The sequence below is a fragment of the Ambystoma mexicanum genome, chromosome 4q (assembly GCF_040938575.1).
Source record: "Ambystoma mexicanum isolate Mex_15411 chromosome 4q, UKY_AmexF1_1, whole genome shotgun sequence".
In the NCBI taxonomy this organism is placed as follows: domain Eukaryota; kingdom Metazoa; phylum Chordata; class Amphibia; order Caudata; family Ambystomatidae; genus Ambystoma; species Ambystoma mexicanum.
In genome coordinates this window covers 271,840,176-271,860,268 of record NC_090928.1, presented here as the reverse complement: position 1 = coordinate 271,860,268, position 20,093 = coordinate 271,840,176, and the positions used below count along the sequence as shown (strand labels likewise).

Sequence of the window (20,093 nt, the reverse complement as noted above, 5' to 3'; positions counted from 1 at the left end):
TGACACCATACCAACCAATATATATAATACATAGCCAACATTCAGAAGGCCAATGCAAGGCAGTCCCATCATTAGGGAGAACTGCTTGCTACACATTGCGTTAACGAGAGCTATAGATGCCACAGTTCTTTATCCCCAGAAGCTTTGTAAAAATGAATCGAAACAATTACACTGTTTCGAAAAATTACGAATCAAAAAGCAAAAATGTCCCCCAATATATCCTTGCGCGCTGCAGCTCAAAGTTGTTGCACACAAAAAATCAAACACTGCAAAAATATTCCAGATCAGGTAATGCAGCAATTAATTCATTATAATGTATTCACACATTACGGGACATAGTGTTCACAACTGATATAGAAAATTACATTAGGAATTTTTTCTTGAATAACTCCCCGAACAACACACCACATGGCATAAAATGGCAGGCGTTAAAGGTATTCATTAGAGGCATGGCAATCTCTAGAGAATTTGGGACACTGAAAACCGACCGGCGTCACTTGCAAAACTGCAAGGAACCGTTTAAGGGATTGGAGAGAGTGTATGCTGCGGCCCCTGCCCCGGATACACTTGCGCGTATACACGCTGCCTTGGAGCACTTCTGAGAATATGCACAGAGGGAGACAAGGTACTTTTCCCAACCTGTGGTGGCTAAGAAATATGGAGAGGGGGAGCGGCCTGGGAGAACGCTTGCACGCATGGTGCGCTGCAAGAAAATGCCTGTACACGTTGATTATATATTGGACATGCAGGGAGATAGTGAGTGGACAGATCAGGACATCCTGGTGGTGACATTATATGGGGTGTGTCAGCAGCCTGGGGAGGAGGCTAAATACTCCCTACTGGAAGGTATCCCTATGTCACAGCTGTCTGACGCAGCTAGAGCCCAAATTAATGTGCCACTTACAGTTGGGGAGATATTGACCTTCATTATAGCTCTTCCACAGTGTAAAGGTCCTGGCCCCGACGGGTAGACAGCCAAACTCTACAGGGATTACAGTTCGCTGCTGGCCTCTCGTCTTCTAGAGGTTTGGGAAGCATCCTTAGAGAAGTCACTCCTTCTGGAATCACTGCGTGAAACCACAAGAACGATATTGCTTCAACAAAGTAAAAACAGTAATGATTTTGTGTCCTATAGACCCCTATTGCTCATGAACGTAGATACCAAGATTTATGCAAAGGTGCTGACCAACCGCTTACTCCCGCTCATGCCATACCTGGTCCATGAGGACCAGGCTGGCTTTGTCCCTGGTAGATCAACGGCCCTTAACATGCATCAACTGTTGAATGTTATGGCTAGACTGGCCCCGCAGGCCTCTGCAGCGGCAATAACGTTGGATGCACAGAAAGCATTTGATATGGTTTCATGGGAATACCTCTTTGCCATGCTGGGAAAGATAGGACTGGGCTCGGACATGATTTGATATATTACATGTTTATATACTCATCCAATGGCCGGAGAGTTGGTGAACACTGAAGTCACTGAACAATTTCCCCTTGTTATAGGCACTCGTCATGGTTGCCCTTTATCAACGTTGCTATTTGCCCTGGTCATTGAGTAGATGGCAGACCTGGTTATAGAATGTCTTTGGAGGAGACGAATACGACTGAAGGGAACACCAGAGATTATCTCCTTATATGCAGACGATTTCTGTTATATGTCAGGGACCCACAAGTGAATCTAGACCTGATTATGTATGATATCACAGAAGTTGGCAAGTATTCTGGGTTTGTAATCAACTACACTAAATCGGAAATCTTCCCACTTACAGCTGCCTCAAGGCAACCACATGGAGATTTCCCTTTCCAATGGGTGACCGATCGGATTAAATATCTATGGGTTTTCATGTTGAGGGATTGGAATGTGCTCCTCTGTGATAATTACATCGACCAGGAGCGATACGTGGAGGAAAGAGCAGCAAGGTGGGCCAAGGCCCCTATCTCATGAGCAGGGAGACTGGCCCTTGTTGAAATGGTAATACTGGCCATGCTTCTGTACGTTTTTGATAATGTCCCAGACACATCTTTTTTTGCAAAGGTTCATGTGACCCTGGTGGAGTTTTTGTGCCATGCCGGTGCTATTCGGAAGAAATTGACGCAGATGACATTGCCATACGATAAGCGTGGTTTCGTAGAACAGCACTTAGAGCTATATTGGCTGGCCTCCGAGGCACAGTTTGCTATATATTGCTATGGGAATGGGCAAAGTCTGCTGCATGTTGAACTGGAGAAACTAGCGGCAGGCGATTGAGACATTAGGACACTGTTGCTTAATGGAACGAATAAGGATGACTGCCCATATGACCCATTCCACAGCGTGGTGAGCGCGTGGCTTTAAATTTATATGAAACTGGGTATGACACGTCCATATTATAAATGGCTCCCATTGTTGAGGTTCCCTGGCCTTGCCCCCACGTGCGAGAGATTGGTAATGTCCAACTGGGAGCGGTTGGGATACAGGGTGTTGGGCGACTTGTTCTCAGAAGGGACATTTATCACTCCGCAAACATGGAAACAAGAACACAGAGGCACCGGCCTAGAGCTGATAAAATACTATAGGTTTTGGGCAGCGGTTGCGGCCGGGGGGGACATAACTTGCAGAGCCCCCTGAGGATGACCTTCTTGTTTACATTGCCAATTCATGATGGAGGCACAGACAGGTGGCTACAATATACAAAATGATCATGGGTAAGATAGAACTGCTGAACTCCGGAGTGAGGCGTAAATGGGCAGCGGACATGGGCATAGACCTATCAGATGAACAGTGAAAATTGATGTGTTCACATACCAAGACTGTAGCACTGAATGCTAGATTTAAGTTAATACAGTTTAAAATCCTTAACAGACTATACTTCACACCGTGTAAGAATTGCAAAAAGAATCAATATGCAGATGGTGCATGCCCGAGATGCCACCTTGTTGTTGAAGACCACCTCCATATGCTCTGGAGTTGTAATTATTTGAGTGCTTTTTGGGAATCAGTGATTGATACACTTTCTGAAATAGTGAGTATACCAGTTGCATGTGCGCACATGGGGTCGCTATTTGGCCTATGTTCTGATAGTCCAGCGAAGCAGCTGACAGCTTTTGTTAATATAGGGTGCAGGATAGCCAAACAATGTATTCTACAGAAGTGGATAGATAAACCGCCGCCACAGACCAAGGAGTGTTTGGCAGATTTGACCTGGGCTGAGAACTGTGAGGAAACTTATACCGACACATTACTGAGTACATATGGGTGGAATTCCAAACATACTATAATAAGAGACCTCCAAAATACTACCAGGACATGAGGGTTGAACACCCAGCTGGACGGGGTGAGAAAGCCCAGCTATCCAAATGAGAACTATGTAAGAATGTGTTGAACGTGAGTTGTAGGTGTTGTCTGTGATTGTTTTTCTTTTCTTGGGGACCTTGATACAGTGCTGTTGTAAACATGAGTGCTGTAATGCTTATCTTCAATGTACTGTATACCTTGTCTGCCAAGTTTAATTAAAGGTTTAAAAAAAATGTATTACATGTTACACGCCAAGGCTCGGAGTTATCACACACAACAGAATATACATATTATCATGGGGCTGACACCATATCAAGACAACACCTGTGGAAACAAATATATCACCAACACCCAAAGGGCCAATGAAAGGCAGTCTTTGCATCACAGAGAAGTGCTTCTGGTTGTGTTAACCGTAGCTATGGAGGCCACAGCCCCTTCTCCCTAGAAGCTTTGTCAAACTTAATTGAAACTGCTTTACAAAATGGCTAGTCAAAAAGCAAAAATGCCCCCAATAATGTAATGTAGACCATAATTGGCTAAAAGGTATCCTTACATGCTGCAGCTCAAAGATATCTCACAAGCCAAATGCATGTTTAATACAGATATTTTGACAGTGCCGGCACACACAAGTAATAAATAACATTGGCAGGCATGGATTGCCATTCTGAAATCATGGCAGTGAAAATGTGAAACATTGCGAAAAGATAGGTTTCCAGCTCAATAATCTAGTCGATTACCCAGATTATCTGACTTTATTAAAGAGGAAAACTTGGGACTGGGACCGTACAAATTCTCTTAACAAACTGAGTCGCTGTACAGTGTTCACACAGCAGGCCTTCAAAATCGACTGTCCTTGCCTCACCTGCCTCACCCGTCCTTGCTCCGACAAAATGAGAGACTTCATAATATATTTACGTTTAAACATCTTACCAATTTACGAATATATGTCGGCTTTGTGGTAAACAAACTGAATCTAGCGGTCACATGTTGACCAATGCACCATTCTCGTCCATATATCTCGCAGGGCATATTCGCGCTTGGTCCACCGATTGTGGTCAGTGCTGTATGGGGCAAATTCCCTGGTGATCTCAGGGGCAGCTTATTACTTCTGGAAGGAAGCAAAAAGGCGCCTGATGGGCGCTACATGATGTACTCTATTCTGGGCCCCGAAATAAGCTATATCTAATGTGATGGGGTATAATGTATGTGCTTAAATTTTAAATATGTTGTTCTATGATGTAGCTAGTTGAATTGATCTGTGATTGTATCATGTTACTATGTGCTATTGTAAATGCTCTTTTTTAATTTGTGTTAAGGTTATTTTGTTTAACCAAATTGCACAATTAAAAAAAGAATTACAAATAGTGAAAATGCTGCTTTTGTTAAAGTACAATGGCCTAACGATGGCTCTGTCCAGATCACAAAGCAGCTGATTTTTGGGCATTAGGAAAGTCAATACTATGTTATGTAGCCACACTGTAATTAAGCACAAACCTGACAAGAACATCAATGTTGCAAGCAAAGAAAAAAGATCTTAATTTGTATTTAAGTTTACTCTATTTTTTGCTTAATCTGCAAACCTAGCTCCAGAGCAGCAGAGTGCTTCACAACATGCGGGTGATCTATGTGATTTTAACAAATTAAAAAACTGATAACTAAAACTAAACTTTTATAACGAAAGAATATCGATTTTATTTTTACTTTGGAGGTTTCCCATTTTCACATGCTTTTAAACCCCCCCCCAACTCCCTCCCCACCTGGTTTAACCCCTTAACCAAACCCCCATATATATATTTTTTTTTTAATCAATATTTTTTCGGTATTATTGTTTAGTTATTAATGTGATTCTCAGTTTTCTATTCAGTAGAATTACTGGATACCCATGAGGGCGCCATCATCGTGCTTCACATTTCATACATTTGCTCATTAATGTAGGTAGAGGGAAGGAGTTTTTATTTTTATTTGTCTAGCTGGTATTATTGAGAGAGACACTTTATTAGTGTTTTGTGGACCTGTAGGATGGCAGGGTTTTTTAGCCGTTCATTTGTGATTGAGTTCTAGATAATCGCGGTGTGGCAGGAGAAGGACTGTTTGTGAGTCTTCTCTTTACAGGTTAGGTCAGACTCCAGCCTTTTCATAGTTTGGCTACATGAGGACCCACAGCCTGCAGTGGTGTGGAATTTAGCCGCCAAGTATGTTGATGTTCTGTTCAAGACTGCTTTGTCAGTGATACATGCAGTTTTGAATGTGATCCTGTAGGGGAGAGGGAGCCAGTGAAGCTTGTGCATTGTTGGAGAGATGCGGTCGAAAGTTCAGGTGTCTCTGATGAGGCGAGCTGCGGCATGGTAGGCTGAATTCCGGGGGTGTGGCAGGGGAGAGCAGGTGTGCTGGACACCCAGTAAGGAGGCCGTAACCCCTCTCGATGCATGTGATCACAAAGTCCTGGATTACCATGTGGTAGTCTTAAAAGCAGCATTCATCAACCCTCTCCTCCATATATGCATTAGTTGTTGCAAAATAGCCTACACTATAGCAAGCTTCACCAATATACCATTCTTCTACTTCACATAGTAGCTGATTCACATCATGGCCACTCTACCTGCTGCTGCAAGCTCTCAGAGAGCTTAAGATCTCTCTACCCAGAACTATTAAAGGGCCAGGAGGAATAAAAATGGATCAATCACTACTGTACAAACCTCACTGTGTTTTCTCTTTGCGTTTCAGTTACAAGAGACACACATGGGATTCAGTTGGATGTGGACTCTGAATTGGGCCATGCAATGACCGCAATAAACCCAAAAGAAGAAGATTTGAAGGTTCCTGTGTTTGTGGGTGGTGTGCCAGGTAAGAAGAGCAACTTTCTGTGTTGTATCATTTTCCTCCACATATCACAGAACGTCACCTTGCAGTAGCACTGCCTCATAGGCTGTGTTATGCCTTGAGAACCAGTGATTCTCATCTAGTTTCTTATTAACTCCAGTAGGAGAAAAGAAAAATGACTTCCTAGTTGAACTTATTTTGCTGCTACATGTCTAAAATAGATCATTATTATTTGCAAATTGCTGCAATCAAATGGCAAAATGTGGAATAGTCAGAAATTGTTTGTCAAGAAATCCGGTCCATATTAATAATAAAGGAGTGCCATGACCATTTTTTAAAGGACGATGGGCTATTCTTCATTAGCAACCTGGGAGTGGGTACTGTCCAAATTGGAGGCTCAGAACGCGGGCTGTAATGTATGCTACAAGCCTGAGTTCCGAGCTGCCTAAGCAGTCAGCGCACCCTTCCCTTCCCTGCTCCCCCTTCAACACTTAGCACCCATGTAGTTTGCTACACGGCTGCTAATTTGGTTTTGTTTTTGTGTAAAATAAACAAAAAAAGAAACTTACCTTTGTTGTGTGGTTCGGCGCAGTGCTGCTGGTAGTGAAGTCCATTTTCCATGCTGATGATGTCACAGTCATCAACATGGAAAATGGACTTCACTACAAGTAGCGCTATCACCAGTAACGAAGACACATACTAAATAGACCAATGCTGATTTATTTCTTCTATATGTTCTTTATAAGCAATTAGAACTTATGAGAAATAGCCATCACATATACAATGTAGTGAGTTTTTACATGACATTTACTGTGATTCAAAAATTCAAATAAGCATAGCCATTAACCCACATTTCATTTGTCAATTCAACTCCCTTACAGTAAATATCTTTTTCTCCCAATGGACTTCAAACACCCATTTTGCGATAGATGCCAAGAGTTCTGCTAGAATTGAGCTTGACAATTATCAGTTGGCTTACTTGAAACCTACTTCTGGGACAGTGAATAATACACATAAAATGAACTACCCACATGTGTTGATGTGAATGCAACACAGTATTCCCTAACCTGCTAGATCGTACACCTTACTTGTATTTGTGAACTCACCAGAAACACACTTGGTTCTGTGTGCCCTCAGACTGCAAGGCAGTACTCCCACTCAGCCCAGCAGTTCAGTGCTCACACAGAAAGTCTCTTTATCTCCTTCTTCTCCCTTTTCGACAGGACAGCTCATCACACAAACTCATCCAATAGACGGAGACTGACTAGCCTGCTTGCCGTCAGCAAATGCAGCACACACCGACCCAGAGAGCGAGAGAGTGACCCCTCCCTCTGATACACAGCCCTTTTTAAATCCTCTCTCTCTGGCCTGCCCATGAAATGCATGTTTGCTTAAAGAAAGTGTAAGACAATGCCTGCCTCTTACAATGTCACGTGCCAATCAACACCACCTCCCTTTGTCAAGTAACCAACCCACTAGAAGGTTACAGAGAGCATGTGTTCAGCCTACACCTTTGGCCGTGATTCAGGCAGCAGCCAACTGATGCAAATGGCTACATCTCTGCGCTGGTTCCTGCTCTGAAAATGAACAATGAGCTTGCTTTGAGCATAACAGGCTTCAAATTCCTCAGTTCTTCCTTGTAAGAAAGCAGCTTTCATTCTGCACATTTATTCTCTTTTAAAATGAGCCGGCTTGTGCCATTATCTTGCACCAATGTTTTGCACCACAGGCCTGTTAGTCTTTGTCTTCATTGCAACACAGTCCATTCTTCCATAGTGTGATGCTAACTGAAAATACCAGCTTTTATGTAATGGTGAATTCAAAGCCCCCCTTTTACCGTGTATGTTTCTATGCACTTACAATACGGACTCACACCGGCTTCAGTCCAGTCTTGCACCCGAGTCTCACACTCTTGTTGACAAATGTGATACATTTTCAGTTTTTGGTGAAATGCTGACATGTCTAAAATTCAGAGCCTCCTTTTTCCCTACATGCCCCAGTGCTTAACTTGTAAAATAATAAGTGGCAGTGCCCAAAAAATCTTAGATCACTAATGCCGGCCCGGCGGCCCGGTGGCCTGACTTAGTGCTAGATGGCCCACCACCAGCCACACTGCTGCAGTCCATGTCACATGTTGCAGAGCCTTTCATATGCATGAGGGAACATGTCCAACTCAAATAGCTCACAAAACACTGGTTACCTTGCAAATCTGTGCAAGTTAAAGTGAGCAACACAAAGTGCCCATTTGAAGATTCGTTTATATCCATGTCTACTATCTTGATATGCAAAACAATAAAGTTTCTTTAAGTCACTAATCAAATGTTTTCAACATCATGAATAACAGTATGTTGGAAGTTATTGACAAAGAATGTGCATATCTATCTTTCTTTATTACGCAACGTCTTGTATTACATACTCTTAAATCACTGAAAGCACTGTGGAGTTAACTAGATTTTTCAGTTTGCCATTATCTTGCATTGTGGGACTTATAGTTTTCCAATAAGGATGTGAAAATTAAAGCCACAATGATATTCTTTTGGCTTAACATGTTATTAAGGATTTACATGCTGTCATGTGGATTTTAATTTATTATGCATTTTGTGTTTTTTGTAAGTAAACTCTATAGGACATTATTACTGAATGAGTTGTCTGACTGTGATGAAGGAATCAGAGCAGACACTGTGACAGGATAATCTATTTACTCAAGGACTCACCTTTGGCTGAGATTCCGGAGGAGAGGAGACTACTGTCCCGGTCCCGCCTGCTTCCTTCAAGCCAAGGCCCAAAGGGACTTAAAAAAAAGGCTCAGGGCAGTTGCTGCCGGCCGTCTCTGCTGTGTGCCACTGCCTGCCCGTGCGCACCAGCCAGGGTGCATCAAAGACACACTGAGTCTGAGCATATCTGCCAGGCTGGCATGCATGGACAGTGCGGAAACACATGTTAAAAAAACATGTGACCAGTGTGATGGCATGGTACACCAGCGTTGGAAGCAAATAAAGTAGTAAGCTATGCACCGCTGGGAGCATGATTGCTTACCGGGCAGCACAGCCAGCAGCAGTTTTAAATTAATTAGGCTGTCGCTGGGCAAGAGCAACAAGCAACATTGCTTAAGTTGGGCAAGAGCCTGGACAACATAATAACATTGGGTCCGGGCCCTGACAGCAAGCATAATATCATTGCTACATATTGACGGGCCAGACAACAGGTGACCTGCAAACCTCCTCCTAAAAAAGAAATGCCAACAAGGCTGGCAGCCGCACAGCGCTCCTCGTTGTTGGCATTTTTTTGTGTGAAGAAGATCTGACTGTCTGCTCCGCAGCAGATCACCGGGGCAGACAGTGTTAAAAAAAATCTAATAATTATGCAACATGGCTGCTACCTTGCTTAGAAGCTAAGCAGGGTCAGTCCCAGTTACTGCATGGAAAAGCTGCAAACCTGGAGGGCACTGTTGCGCTCGAACAAGATGGCCACCTGAACGTGCGCTCCGTGTCGCAAGGCACCCTCCTTATACAAAATATCGCAGCGGTGCCCAACTCAACCCAGAATCTGTTGCTGGATCCACTGCACCTAAGCCTTGGGAGTGTGCTCCCCGAACGCCGCCCTCCGGGACAGCCTGACAGCTGAGATACGGCCCCCGCAGTCTGGGACGAGAGCCGGCACCGCTCCTTCCCGCCTCCCAGCTCCAGAGAGGTGAGACGGCTGTGCCACGGCTTTTTTGAGGCCTGCCGTGGGGGAGGGGCGCGTTGCGCTCTGATGCAACCTCTCTCCCTGCCTTCCATGCCCCTGTGACAGCCCGGCCTGGAGCACCAGCCCCCTGTTTGGACCCGAGGACCGCTTCCACATCTAGAGCGTGCTGCTCCGCTGACCCTCCTCGGGTGGCGTGCTGCTTTCTACTTGTTCTCTGGAGACCCTTCGCCGGGAGGCCGACTCGCAGGACACCTCCTCACACTGGACATTGGTGAGTCACATAGAACCGCGGGGCATCCTGCCCCCCTCCTGGTGGAGGCTCCAGTGCCGTCCTTGGAGTGTGAATGGATTCTGCCCCTCACATCTTCGGCACCCGTGACATCAGGTGGAGTCCCGCGCTCGGTGGATCACTCTGAATACTAGAGACCCACGGCAGATACTGGGCCCCTCCGATCCTCGACACTGACACACAACGCCCAACCTTGGCCCTAGGTGTGGGCCCCATCAGTCGCTGCCCCCTGCAACTCGTACATCAGCCTGGAGTCCTCTTGGGTAGTGCTGCACCTGTGGCCCTGTTGCCCACCATGACCACCTGAGCTCCTGTGCCGCAATGGACCTCCCCTGTATCGAAGGCCTACTGTCCTGCCAACATTAATTGTGCACTCTGACAAATTGTGATCCTCCGCACTGCCCTCTTCGGCGTGACCGGGCCTACCGGCCCTTGGCAGTCCATACTCAATACGCAGGGGACCCTGTCCGCCTGGCCACCTGATCTGGTTTTACAGCAGCGGAGCCCTCGGCTGCTGCCCCCGCATCCACTGTCGCATTGTGTTGCTCCTCCACTTTCAGCTCTTGCCCAGGGTTCCCAGCGTGATCCGGCCCGGTGGCCTCTCCCGCCGACCGCCCTGCAACCCTCCGGAGTCTCGGCCCTGCGGACGACGGCGAGCATAGCCCCCGCACCCGGTTGCAACGCGGCATTCTATCCTATCTGTGAGGGCCCCTCATCGCCCAGAACACTCTAAACGCCTGTCGGTCTCTCCTGCATCATCAACCTCTCCCGATACCCCCATTGCCTCCCTGGGTCAAAGATCCTACTCTCCTCCTGGCATCATGACCAATAGAGCCGGAAAAAAGCAATCTTCAATCAACATGTTTACAAAGTCCTCGGTGGGCCTTGCGGGGGAGGCACCTGATCAGGAATCACCCAACACGTCGGCATCAGACCTGGCCGAGTCCCAAAAGATAATGGAGTACATCCGGGAGGGCTTCACCACATTTCATAGCAAGCTGGACGACATGAACGGCACTATATCCTCCATTAAGGCCTATTTAGAAAAGACTGACGGCCGGGTCACTGAGGTTGAGACATGAGTGAGCACTGTCGAGGATGGCTTGAGCTCCCTCAGGGCTGAGGTCTCGGCTCTCTCTGGCCGAGTCACTGAGGTTGAGAAGAAAAATGAGGACCTTGAATCCCGCTCGAGGCACAACAACCTCCGTATTATCGGAGTACCTGAGGACGGCATACAGGAGCCAATGGAGGACTACGTCGAACACATGCTACTGCAACTACTGGACTCTCCAAAGCTCTCCCCTCAGTTTGCAATCGAGCGTGCACACCTAGCCCTCATGGCAAAACCTAGACCGGGTGCACCGCCACACCCCATCATAGCTTGTGTTCTAAATTTCCGTGATCGTGACACCCTCCTCAGGGCGGCAAGAATCAAGGGTGAACTTCTTTTGGGCGCCTCAAGGGTCCACCTCTACCCAGACTTCTCGGTGGCGGTCCAGCGAGAACGCAAAACCTTCGTGGCGGTGAAGAGGAGGCTTCGAGATCTACAGGTCAAATATGCCATGCTATACCCTGCTAAACTGAGGATCGAAAACTCTAACCGGGTGTATTTCTTTACGATCCCGGAGGAGGCCTCCAGATTCCTCGATTAAACGCTTCCCTGGCTGAAGCCTCTTTGCAATGTATGATGTTCTCACTATGTTCCTAACTGGTTGCTCATGATTGGGTTCTTGGCTTATCACGGCAACGCCGCATTCGTAACAAATATGGTTAATGTTTAGCTCCTTGATTATGTTGTCCATGTGTTGAGACACTGAGCTACTACAGTATAGACTTCCGGCTTTGAGGATGTAGGTGGAGACCATTCTCTACATCTACTATTAAGACACCTTCTCCATGTGTGTAGCTGAACTCATATACTGTCAAGATCCGACTGTCTATGAAACTATGAACCCGGTCTTGAGCGATCTGTTTCTTGATCGCGCAACAGTGCCTGGGCTACCCTAGGGGGACTCTACCCGGGTGCCACTTGACAACAGTCCTGGGCACCAAGTTTATCCTAATATTGCCTCCCGATTTGGAGCGTTACTGCCAGGCCGGTTCACAGGCCCCCCAGGCGCTGATGCCATTGGTTTGGATTTGGTTGTTTACTTATGGGGTTATCATTCCTCTGTTTGGGGGAGGAATGTGGGAGGGGGTGGGGGGAATTGGGTGCTATGTTAAAAAAGGCTTGTATTCAACAGAGGAGGTAGAGTGCAGGGCGCTGTGGATCCAATGGTACTGCAGATCCATCTGCGCTATATACAGATCATGGGGGGCACTACGCCATTCACCTGCAATCCCTGATGACTACCCCTGGGCTGTTGGGTGAGGACACCCTGACATTCATGAGCTGGAATGTTTGGGATCTGGGAAACCATAAGAAAATGAGGCTACTACAGCTCCAGGCCGAACGTCATGGGGTTAAGATCCTGTTCCTACTGGAAACACATGCCTGCACTGAGTACTGTGAAAGGTTTGCTGAAGCATGGGGTCCTCAGAGGTATTATACCACCTATTCTAACCAGAGCCAGGGGTCATGACCCTGATTCACAGGAGCCTTAAGTTTAACCCTATAACTACATCGATTGACCCCCAGGACAGATATGTGCTAGTCCATGGTATTCTGCAGAACAAAGAGATGGTCCTGCTAAACATTTACGGTCCCAATATTGACGATCCCGAATTCTATACAGACCTCACTGCCCTCCTCGATAGCTTCCCACTGTTACCAATCCTCTGGGGAGGAGACTTCAACACTATATTCAATGTAGACCTTGACAGATCTGGCTCTAGACCCCGTCAACTCACTAAGGCTGCTTATACCACACTTTCGTCTCTCCCCCACCTGGCCCTTGTTGACGCATGGAGACTTCTATGTCCCGATTCACGCTCTTCCTTCTTCTACTCCTCGGTTCATGACTCCTATTCCCGAATCGACAAGTGGCTGGTGTCTGATATACTTATAAGGAAAATATCTTCCCTAACGATCCTACCCAGAACCCTCTCTCACCATTCGCCGGTCACTATTACCCTAGGTTGGGGCCCCGACCACGGTCGGACCAGATACTGGAGAATGAAGCCGCAGTCCCTCCTCGACCCGGTTTTCATCTCTGAGCTGGAGTCGGCAATCGAGGAGTTCTTCGAGATCAACATTAACACGGTGTCCTAGCAGGCCACCCTTTCAAGGCCTATATTAGGGGTATTGCCCTTTTCACGGAAAACGGCATCCTTAAAACCATCCAAAGGGGAATGGCCGAGAGCGAGGCGACGCTGTCCGCTCTTGAGGTCCAATACACGCTTCACCAAACCCCCGAAACCCTCACGATAATCGGTACAGAACTGGACACCTTCCGCTCTCTGGCAGATCGTGAACTAAGGTTTTTGGATGACCCAGGCCTCGCGAGGAAATATGGCGAGGGCGAGCGCCCAAGCCGCCTCCTGGCTAGGCTTCTCTGCCGAGAGTTTGGAGCCCCGCCCATCCCCGGGATAGAGGCCTGATGGTACCCTGGCCACCTCACCCCAAGATATTAATTCCGAATTCTTCTCCTTTTATGAATCTCTATATGCTCGAACAGACAGCGCCACAACATCGGAAATTGATTCCTATTTGGATAGTCTCCCCCTCTCATTCCTTTCCCCCGAAACCATTGGCTCCCTTGAGAATCCATTCACCCCTGAGGAGCTATCGGAAGCTATAGACTCGCTCTCTTCAGGAAAATCCCTGGGATCAGATGGAATTTTACAAGCACTTTAAATCGCTCCTACTTCCTCGCTTGATGGCCCTTTGGGAAGAGTCAGTGGAAATAGGTCAGCTCCCCCCCTCGCTCCGCGAAGCAATAATAACAGTCTTGCTAAAACCTGGCAAACCCCTCACTGTGGCTCCTACCGCCCACTCACACTTATCAATTGTGATGTTGAGATCTTTGCCAAACTACTCGCCTTACTTCTAGCACCCTATATGCCATACATTGTTCCCCCCAGATCAAGCGGGATTTATCCCGGGACGCTCAACCTCTTTAAATCTGAGGCGCCTCTTCAACATCATAAGCAGGGTGAGCCCAGATGTCCATGTGGTAGCTGCAACACTTGATATGCAAAAGGCTTTTGACTCCGTCTCGTGGAAGTATCTTTGGCGTGTGCTTGATAAATGTAAATTCGGCCCCACCTTTCTCTCCTGGATAAGGTTACTCTACTCCGACCCTGTAGCCAGAGTTCGCACTGAAGATCGGTACTCCCCCCTTTTTCAAGTAGCCAGGGGCACAAGACAGGGCTACCCCTTTTCCCCTCTAATCTTTGCTCTGGCAATTGAGCCATTTGCGGACATGCTACGCCAATGTCACGCGCATAAGGGTCTGCGTACCTCAGGTTCCTCGGACATAGTTTCCTTATATGCGGATGACACCCTTCTTTTCATCAGTTCCCCTGAAACTAATCTGGCCCCGATTCTGGAAGATGTCGTCCTTTTTGGTCGTATCTCTGGTCTCAAAGTGAATTGTTGTAAACCTATCCTGTTTCCGCTCACGGCCAGCATACTCCCCCCTTCAGACACCCTGGGACGTGGGCCCCATCTGCTTTCACCTACTTAGGTATTGTAGTCTCACTCCAAACTGAACTGATCTTCGATGAGAATTACCAAAAATACCTTAGCAATCTTACAGTAAGGGCACAGGGTTGGAGTAAACTCCCGCTCTCACTGGCCGGCAGAATAGGAATATTGAAGATGGTAGTACTACCCCAACTCGTATACAGATTTGCCAGCATCCCACAGTGGCCGGGTAGCGAGTTCTTTCAGGGCTTGACCCACACTCTTAACACTTTCCTCTGGCATTCGGGCGCGGTCCGACTAAAACTTAAAACCCTAACTGCCCCGATGGAGGCTGGTGGCTTCGGGGCTCCTGATTTCCTCGTGTACTGGCTGGTGGCTCAACTTCAACATACCGCATACTGGTTTAACACCTCAGATCCTCTGCCCCACGTCAGGCTCAAAAAGTTATCAGTGAGCGACCGCGACATCCCTTCCCTGGTGATCGCGCCCATGCCAAAGATGCTAAACTCACTTGACCCGGCGACCTGTATATCACTGGCTTTATCAAAAACGTGGCAATTACTGGGTGTCACCTATCCCTTTCATGGTATTTTACCACTCTGGAATTTCCTACCAGAGGTCCCACAAGTTCCTCCCTCTGTCGTTCGCCGGTGGGCAGAAGCTGGCTACGAATTTCTCCGGGACAATTTCGAACAGGGCACTTTTATAGAGTGGCCAGACCTTCCGCCGTCTCTGAGGCGGAAACCTTCCGTTTGGCTCCAATACTCGGCCCTCTGGAAAATCCATTAAGCACAAATACCCAACCTTCCCTGCGTTACTACCAGATGAGCCCGCGATCATGGAACTGTCCTCACCCTCTCCTATGAGGGGAAAAATCTCCAGACTCTACACATTGGTGCAGACCAGATCACCCCCCCTATTTTCCAAATTAAAAAACTCTTGGGAGATCGACCTCGGACTGGAAATGACCGACGAACAATGGGCCCATATGTGTGCACACACCCACGGGGTCTCCTTTAATTCCCTTTTTAAAATGATCCAATTCAAATTGCTCCACAGGTACCATTACACCCCGATCAGACTCCACCGCATCTCCAATGAGCTCTCCCCGAGGTGCCCCAGGTGCGGATGTGACGACGCTGGCTATATTCATATGATCTAGTCCTGCCCTCGACTCACTCAATTCTGGCACGCAGTATGCGACACCGTTTCAACTATCCTCGACCACCCTATTACCCCTTCCCCAATGAGGTGTCTCTTTCACGACTTCCCAGAACTACACCGTAACCCTAGGAGACTGGCTGGCCTTTGTATGCTGCTTGCAGTACGCTCTATCCTACTCTGCTGGCTCCGCCCTACTACACCTACTCATGCACAGTGGCTCAGGGCGGTCACGTGGGCTTCAGACACCGAGGAATCCTGGGCCGTACAACAGCCCGCCCACTCCAGATCTAGAGATATCTGGTCAAAGTTTCGCTCATTCATGTCCCCTGCTGACACGGACTCAGACCCTGCGTCCCCAGCCCTCTCCCCTTGCCACTCCCCTACTATCTCCTGAATTGCCTTCACTTTAGCCCTGTGACCGCCCTGTGTGTGTCCCCCATGTGTATTGACTGATCTTTTCATTCGCTCTACCTATCTGTACTGTCTATATTTTACTTTGATTGTACATGCTCTGATTGTAACTCACCTGTACCTGTGTTACCAAGCTGAACAAATAAAAGTAAAAAAAAAAAAAGCTACAAACCCTATCAATTATATCAATCGTATAATCTGGCGATAGATGTCTACTGGTACATTGCACCATCTTTAGGCCAGTTATCTAAACCAGTTAGACGTTTAGGCGGTTCTGTTTTATTTCATGTTAACATACTATTCTATCTTACTTCAGTGATCAATTTCTACCATTACTTTTCCTATATTGCAGTTGTTGGGGACAATTAACCTTGTGGGTTGCATTTGTGACTATGACACCCAATGTCCTCCACTGTGATTTTGCATTGCAAAGATAGCAATAAAAGTAAACTAAAAAAAATGTACACAGTTTATTTCTAGAAAAATAGTAGAGGGAAACATTCTTACATAATGGTACTTTGTACATGCATACAAATGATTGAACTCCAGGTATATGCAAAGTATGCAGGTTTAACAGAAACAAATACACATAAGGGACTAAAGATGCCCAGCTAGAGCACAGGTTACCATAAAACGATTTAAAGATGTGGCAAGGAGACCAACTGAAGTATTTTCAGATAGCTCTATTCTCAGTCCCAAACAGAACATGTCCTTTCGGTTCCATGTGTTAAAATCACGGCAAAAATGGTCGTGGATGCAAAATATCACGGCAAAAAGGCTGTGGTTTTGCCGCTGCAATCCATGTAAAGGATGCGGGGGAAACCCCTGCAACCGCTGGACCCATTATACCATTTAAGGGAAGCGTGGGACACCCCCGGAACCTCCGCTCTTAAATGGTATAATGGGGTACATCTTTACCGGGTCCAACCATGGCATTTTTGCCGCAATGTTTTGCACAGATGACATTTTTGCTGCGATTTTATCACTGCATACCGTCCTTCCCCATGGCTACTACCGAGGGCAAATATCCATTGAAATATGATTCAGCCAATAATGGGTATAAGATAGCAAACCTTCATCAGGGCTAAAAATGATTAACTCATGGTTTTGAAGGTGCACAAATCTCCATCAACCCAAAATTCAAAGCAACCTTAATAGAAAGAAACAATTCATGGAAGTCCTGATTACATTTCAAATACTGTTAATAGGGTGCCATGCCGACAGCACTTAAGTTGTTTGCCACATCTCTCCGAAACCAACACACAAATGTTTAGAAGATTCGATTCGCTGTTTATCTCATCAGAGTTTTCCTATATCCTTGATGTTCTCTTGATGTGCCTTTTCTGCTTTGTTTTTGTTAATGGTTGCCAGGTTCAGCTCTACAGCATCAGATTTATCATGACTATTCAACAAGATGAATTTAGGCTAATGCGTAATCTGTAACGAAGTGAAGTGGCTTTAACAAGTTCATGCTTTTTTTAAATACAAATTTAGTCAAAATTGCTGCAGGTGTATACACCTTCTGCCAAATGCAAAGGAATTGGTGTTCAGTATGCAAATAGACATGGATGCCTCTACAGACACACAGGCTCTTTTTAATGAGGACACAGATCCTAACTTGGTCTCTGCCAGTAATCTATGATCCATGCAGTACTCGTGATTGTGTGCCAAAGAGCTGAGAAGCAGAGCGTAAAGACTGCTACCACATTCCCCATGCGCTCCGTGTGACAGAACCACACGCATCTTTCTCCTTCTCATCACATTTTCAGGCAGGTAGGGAGGCTCCATTCCATTTTGAAATCCTCCTTAGTAAAATATGCAAATGCATTTACAATCGTTTTCACGGACGGATTTAAAAGTGCATGAACCCGGGTCTTCAGCATAATCCATGCAGAAGTAACCAAAATTGCATGCAGTGGACAACTTACGTCTAAGTGTACCCGTGAGCAGTCCCTACAAGTGACAGCTGCATCAAGTTGAGCCGTGTGAAGGCTGTGGTTGGCAGCCTACAACACTAGGAGACTGCCCAATTGACTTTCCCCGTCCACATACTCAGAATATGACATTCTCCATTAACTGAGAAAGCTCTGTTGAATGTAAGGAAAAGGCCTGTGGGTCTTTTTCAAAGATCATTACATTAAGAGCATTCTTGAAATAACATTTTTAATGTGAGGCCAGAATATGATTAAAAAAACAAAGATATATTTACTTTTTAACATTAAACATATAATAATTGTGTATACCCTTTGTATCACCCAGATGGAACTTGGTTGTTAGCATGCGCCACACTTAGAATTGAGAACACTAGCCTGCGCGGTATCTAGATAATATTGTGAAGATTAGCGAGTGCCACACTTAGATGGAATTATGTAGGTCAGCAAGTGCTACACTTAGACAGAACTGTGAATGCTTGCATGTTAAATGTCATACAACCTTCTAACTAATATAAATTCAAACTCTCTGCATACTTATCTCAAAAAAACTCACACAACCCCCTCGCACAACAAGCTGCACACATTTCACCACAGTGCAACAACACATAAGCCGCACCAACAGTGCACGCGGACTGACACCGATCCACTACTCGCACCAAAGCTCAGCACCCGGTGTCCACCAAGTTGCTGCCAACAGTACACCACTCCTCTCACTATCCTACTCTCTCTTCATCTTACTAAGCCAGCCCACCTTCTCGTTTACAGATCCACCAGAGCGCCTGGGGACCAATTCTGTTGGTGACGGTGCACAATATAAGTACCTTTAACATAACATAACATTTGGAGATGGCCACAGTAAGATGAAGTTGTGGAACTTAGAGTACTGTAACACAATCATGATTTCGACTTCCACAGAATTTTGCAACTGTAATTCAGATTCGAAGTGGAAGTAAATGACTCTAACTCTAGTCTTTCTTTCTTTTCTATCATCAGAGTCAATGCTAGCGCCAAGCCTTACAACCCGTAACTCCTACACAGGATGCATCCGCAACTTTATGATTGATGGCCAACCGGTAAACTTCAGCAAAGCAGCCCTCGTCAACGGAGCAGTGAGCATCAACACCTGTCCTGCAGCCTGAGGTGGCACAAGATCAAAAATTGGTGGAATTGTCTACAGCAGCACTGGAAAATAAGATACAATGAGGGCACATGAACTGTAACAAAGACAACTCATTCCAGCAACTGTCTAGCACTGAGAAATCTGTAGAGCACGCACTACAACGAATGCACTTGAAATGTTCACGATTGGCAGCAAACATAATGCAAAACAAACAGCCACCATTTTTGCGAAACAAATTTTGCTTCTGCATTGCACATTGTATGATAGAGATGTATTGTTAACTGATAATCGATCAAGAGATACTTCAAAAGGATATTGTTTGGCATGGTTGTAGTAACACGGACAACACACATAAGCAGTTAATGAAAACTGTTTTACAACTTAGAGCGATCACCCCGAAGATTCTAATGTACAAATTCTTGTTCGCTTTGCAATGATTGCTAATGCGCATGGAAAAATAAACACAAATTAATGTTTTACTGTGCCAGGGAGTTTCCCAGGCTACCTTCTTGTGTTATAATAAAACCAGTATGCCAGGTTTGAAATATAAATACCGCTTATCAGGTCGTCATCCTCTAACGATGCGAAGTGTGGTAAATTGCATGTCAAGTGAAAATCATAGGACCAGAAAAGGACTAAGTATTAAGCTGAAATGTTAAATGTGCTATTAATGAATATGTTTCTTTTTTATTTGGCGTAAGCAGTGGTGTGTAGCAGGCCATACCAACCAGGTGCAGTAGTACCATTTGCCTGGAGTATGCAAGGCTACTCTTCTCCCCCATCATGTTCAACATCGATAAGCTCCC

The 20,093-nt window shown here is 46.1% G+C and overlaps 1 protein-coding gene across 2 annotated transcripts in view; it reads left to right on the top strand.

The window, feature by feature from the left end:
- The window catches only part of LAMA4 (laminin subunit alpha 4), a 576,642-nt gene extending 556,804 nt beyond the window's left edge, over positions 1-19,838 (top strand). For both annotated transcript variants that reach the window (XM_069607855.1, XM_069607854.1), the window contains exons 39-40: positions 5,999-6,118; positions 19,161-19,838. In XM_069607855.1, coding sequence (XP_069463956.1) covers positions 5,999-6,118; positions 19,161-19,306 — 266 coding nt within the window. In that variant the 3' untranslated portion in view covers positions 19,307-19,838. The remainder of the gene's footprint in view (positions 1-5,998; positions 6,119-19,160) is intronic.
- Positions 19,839-20,093: the final 255 nt, after the last annotated feature.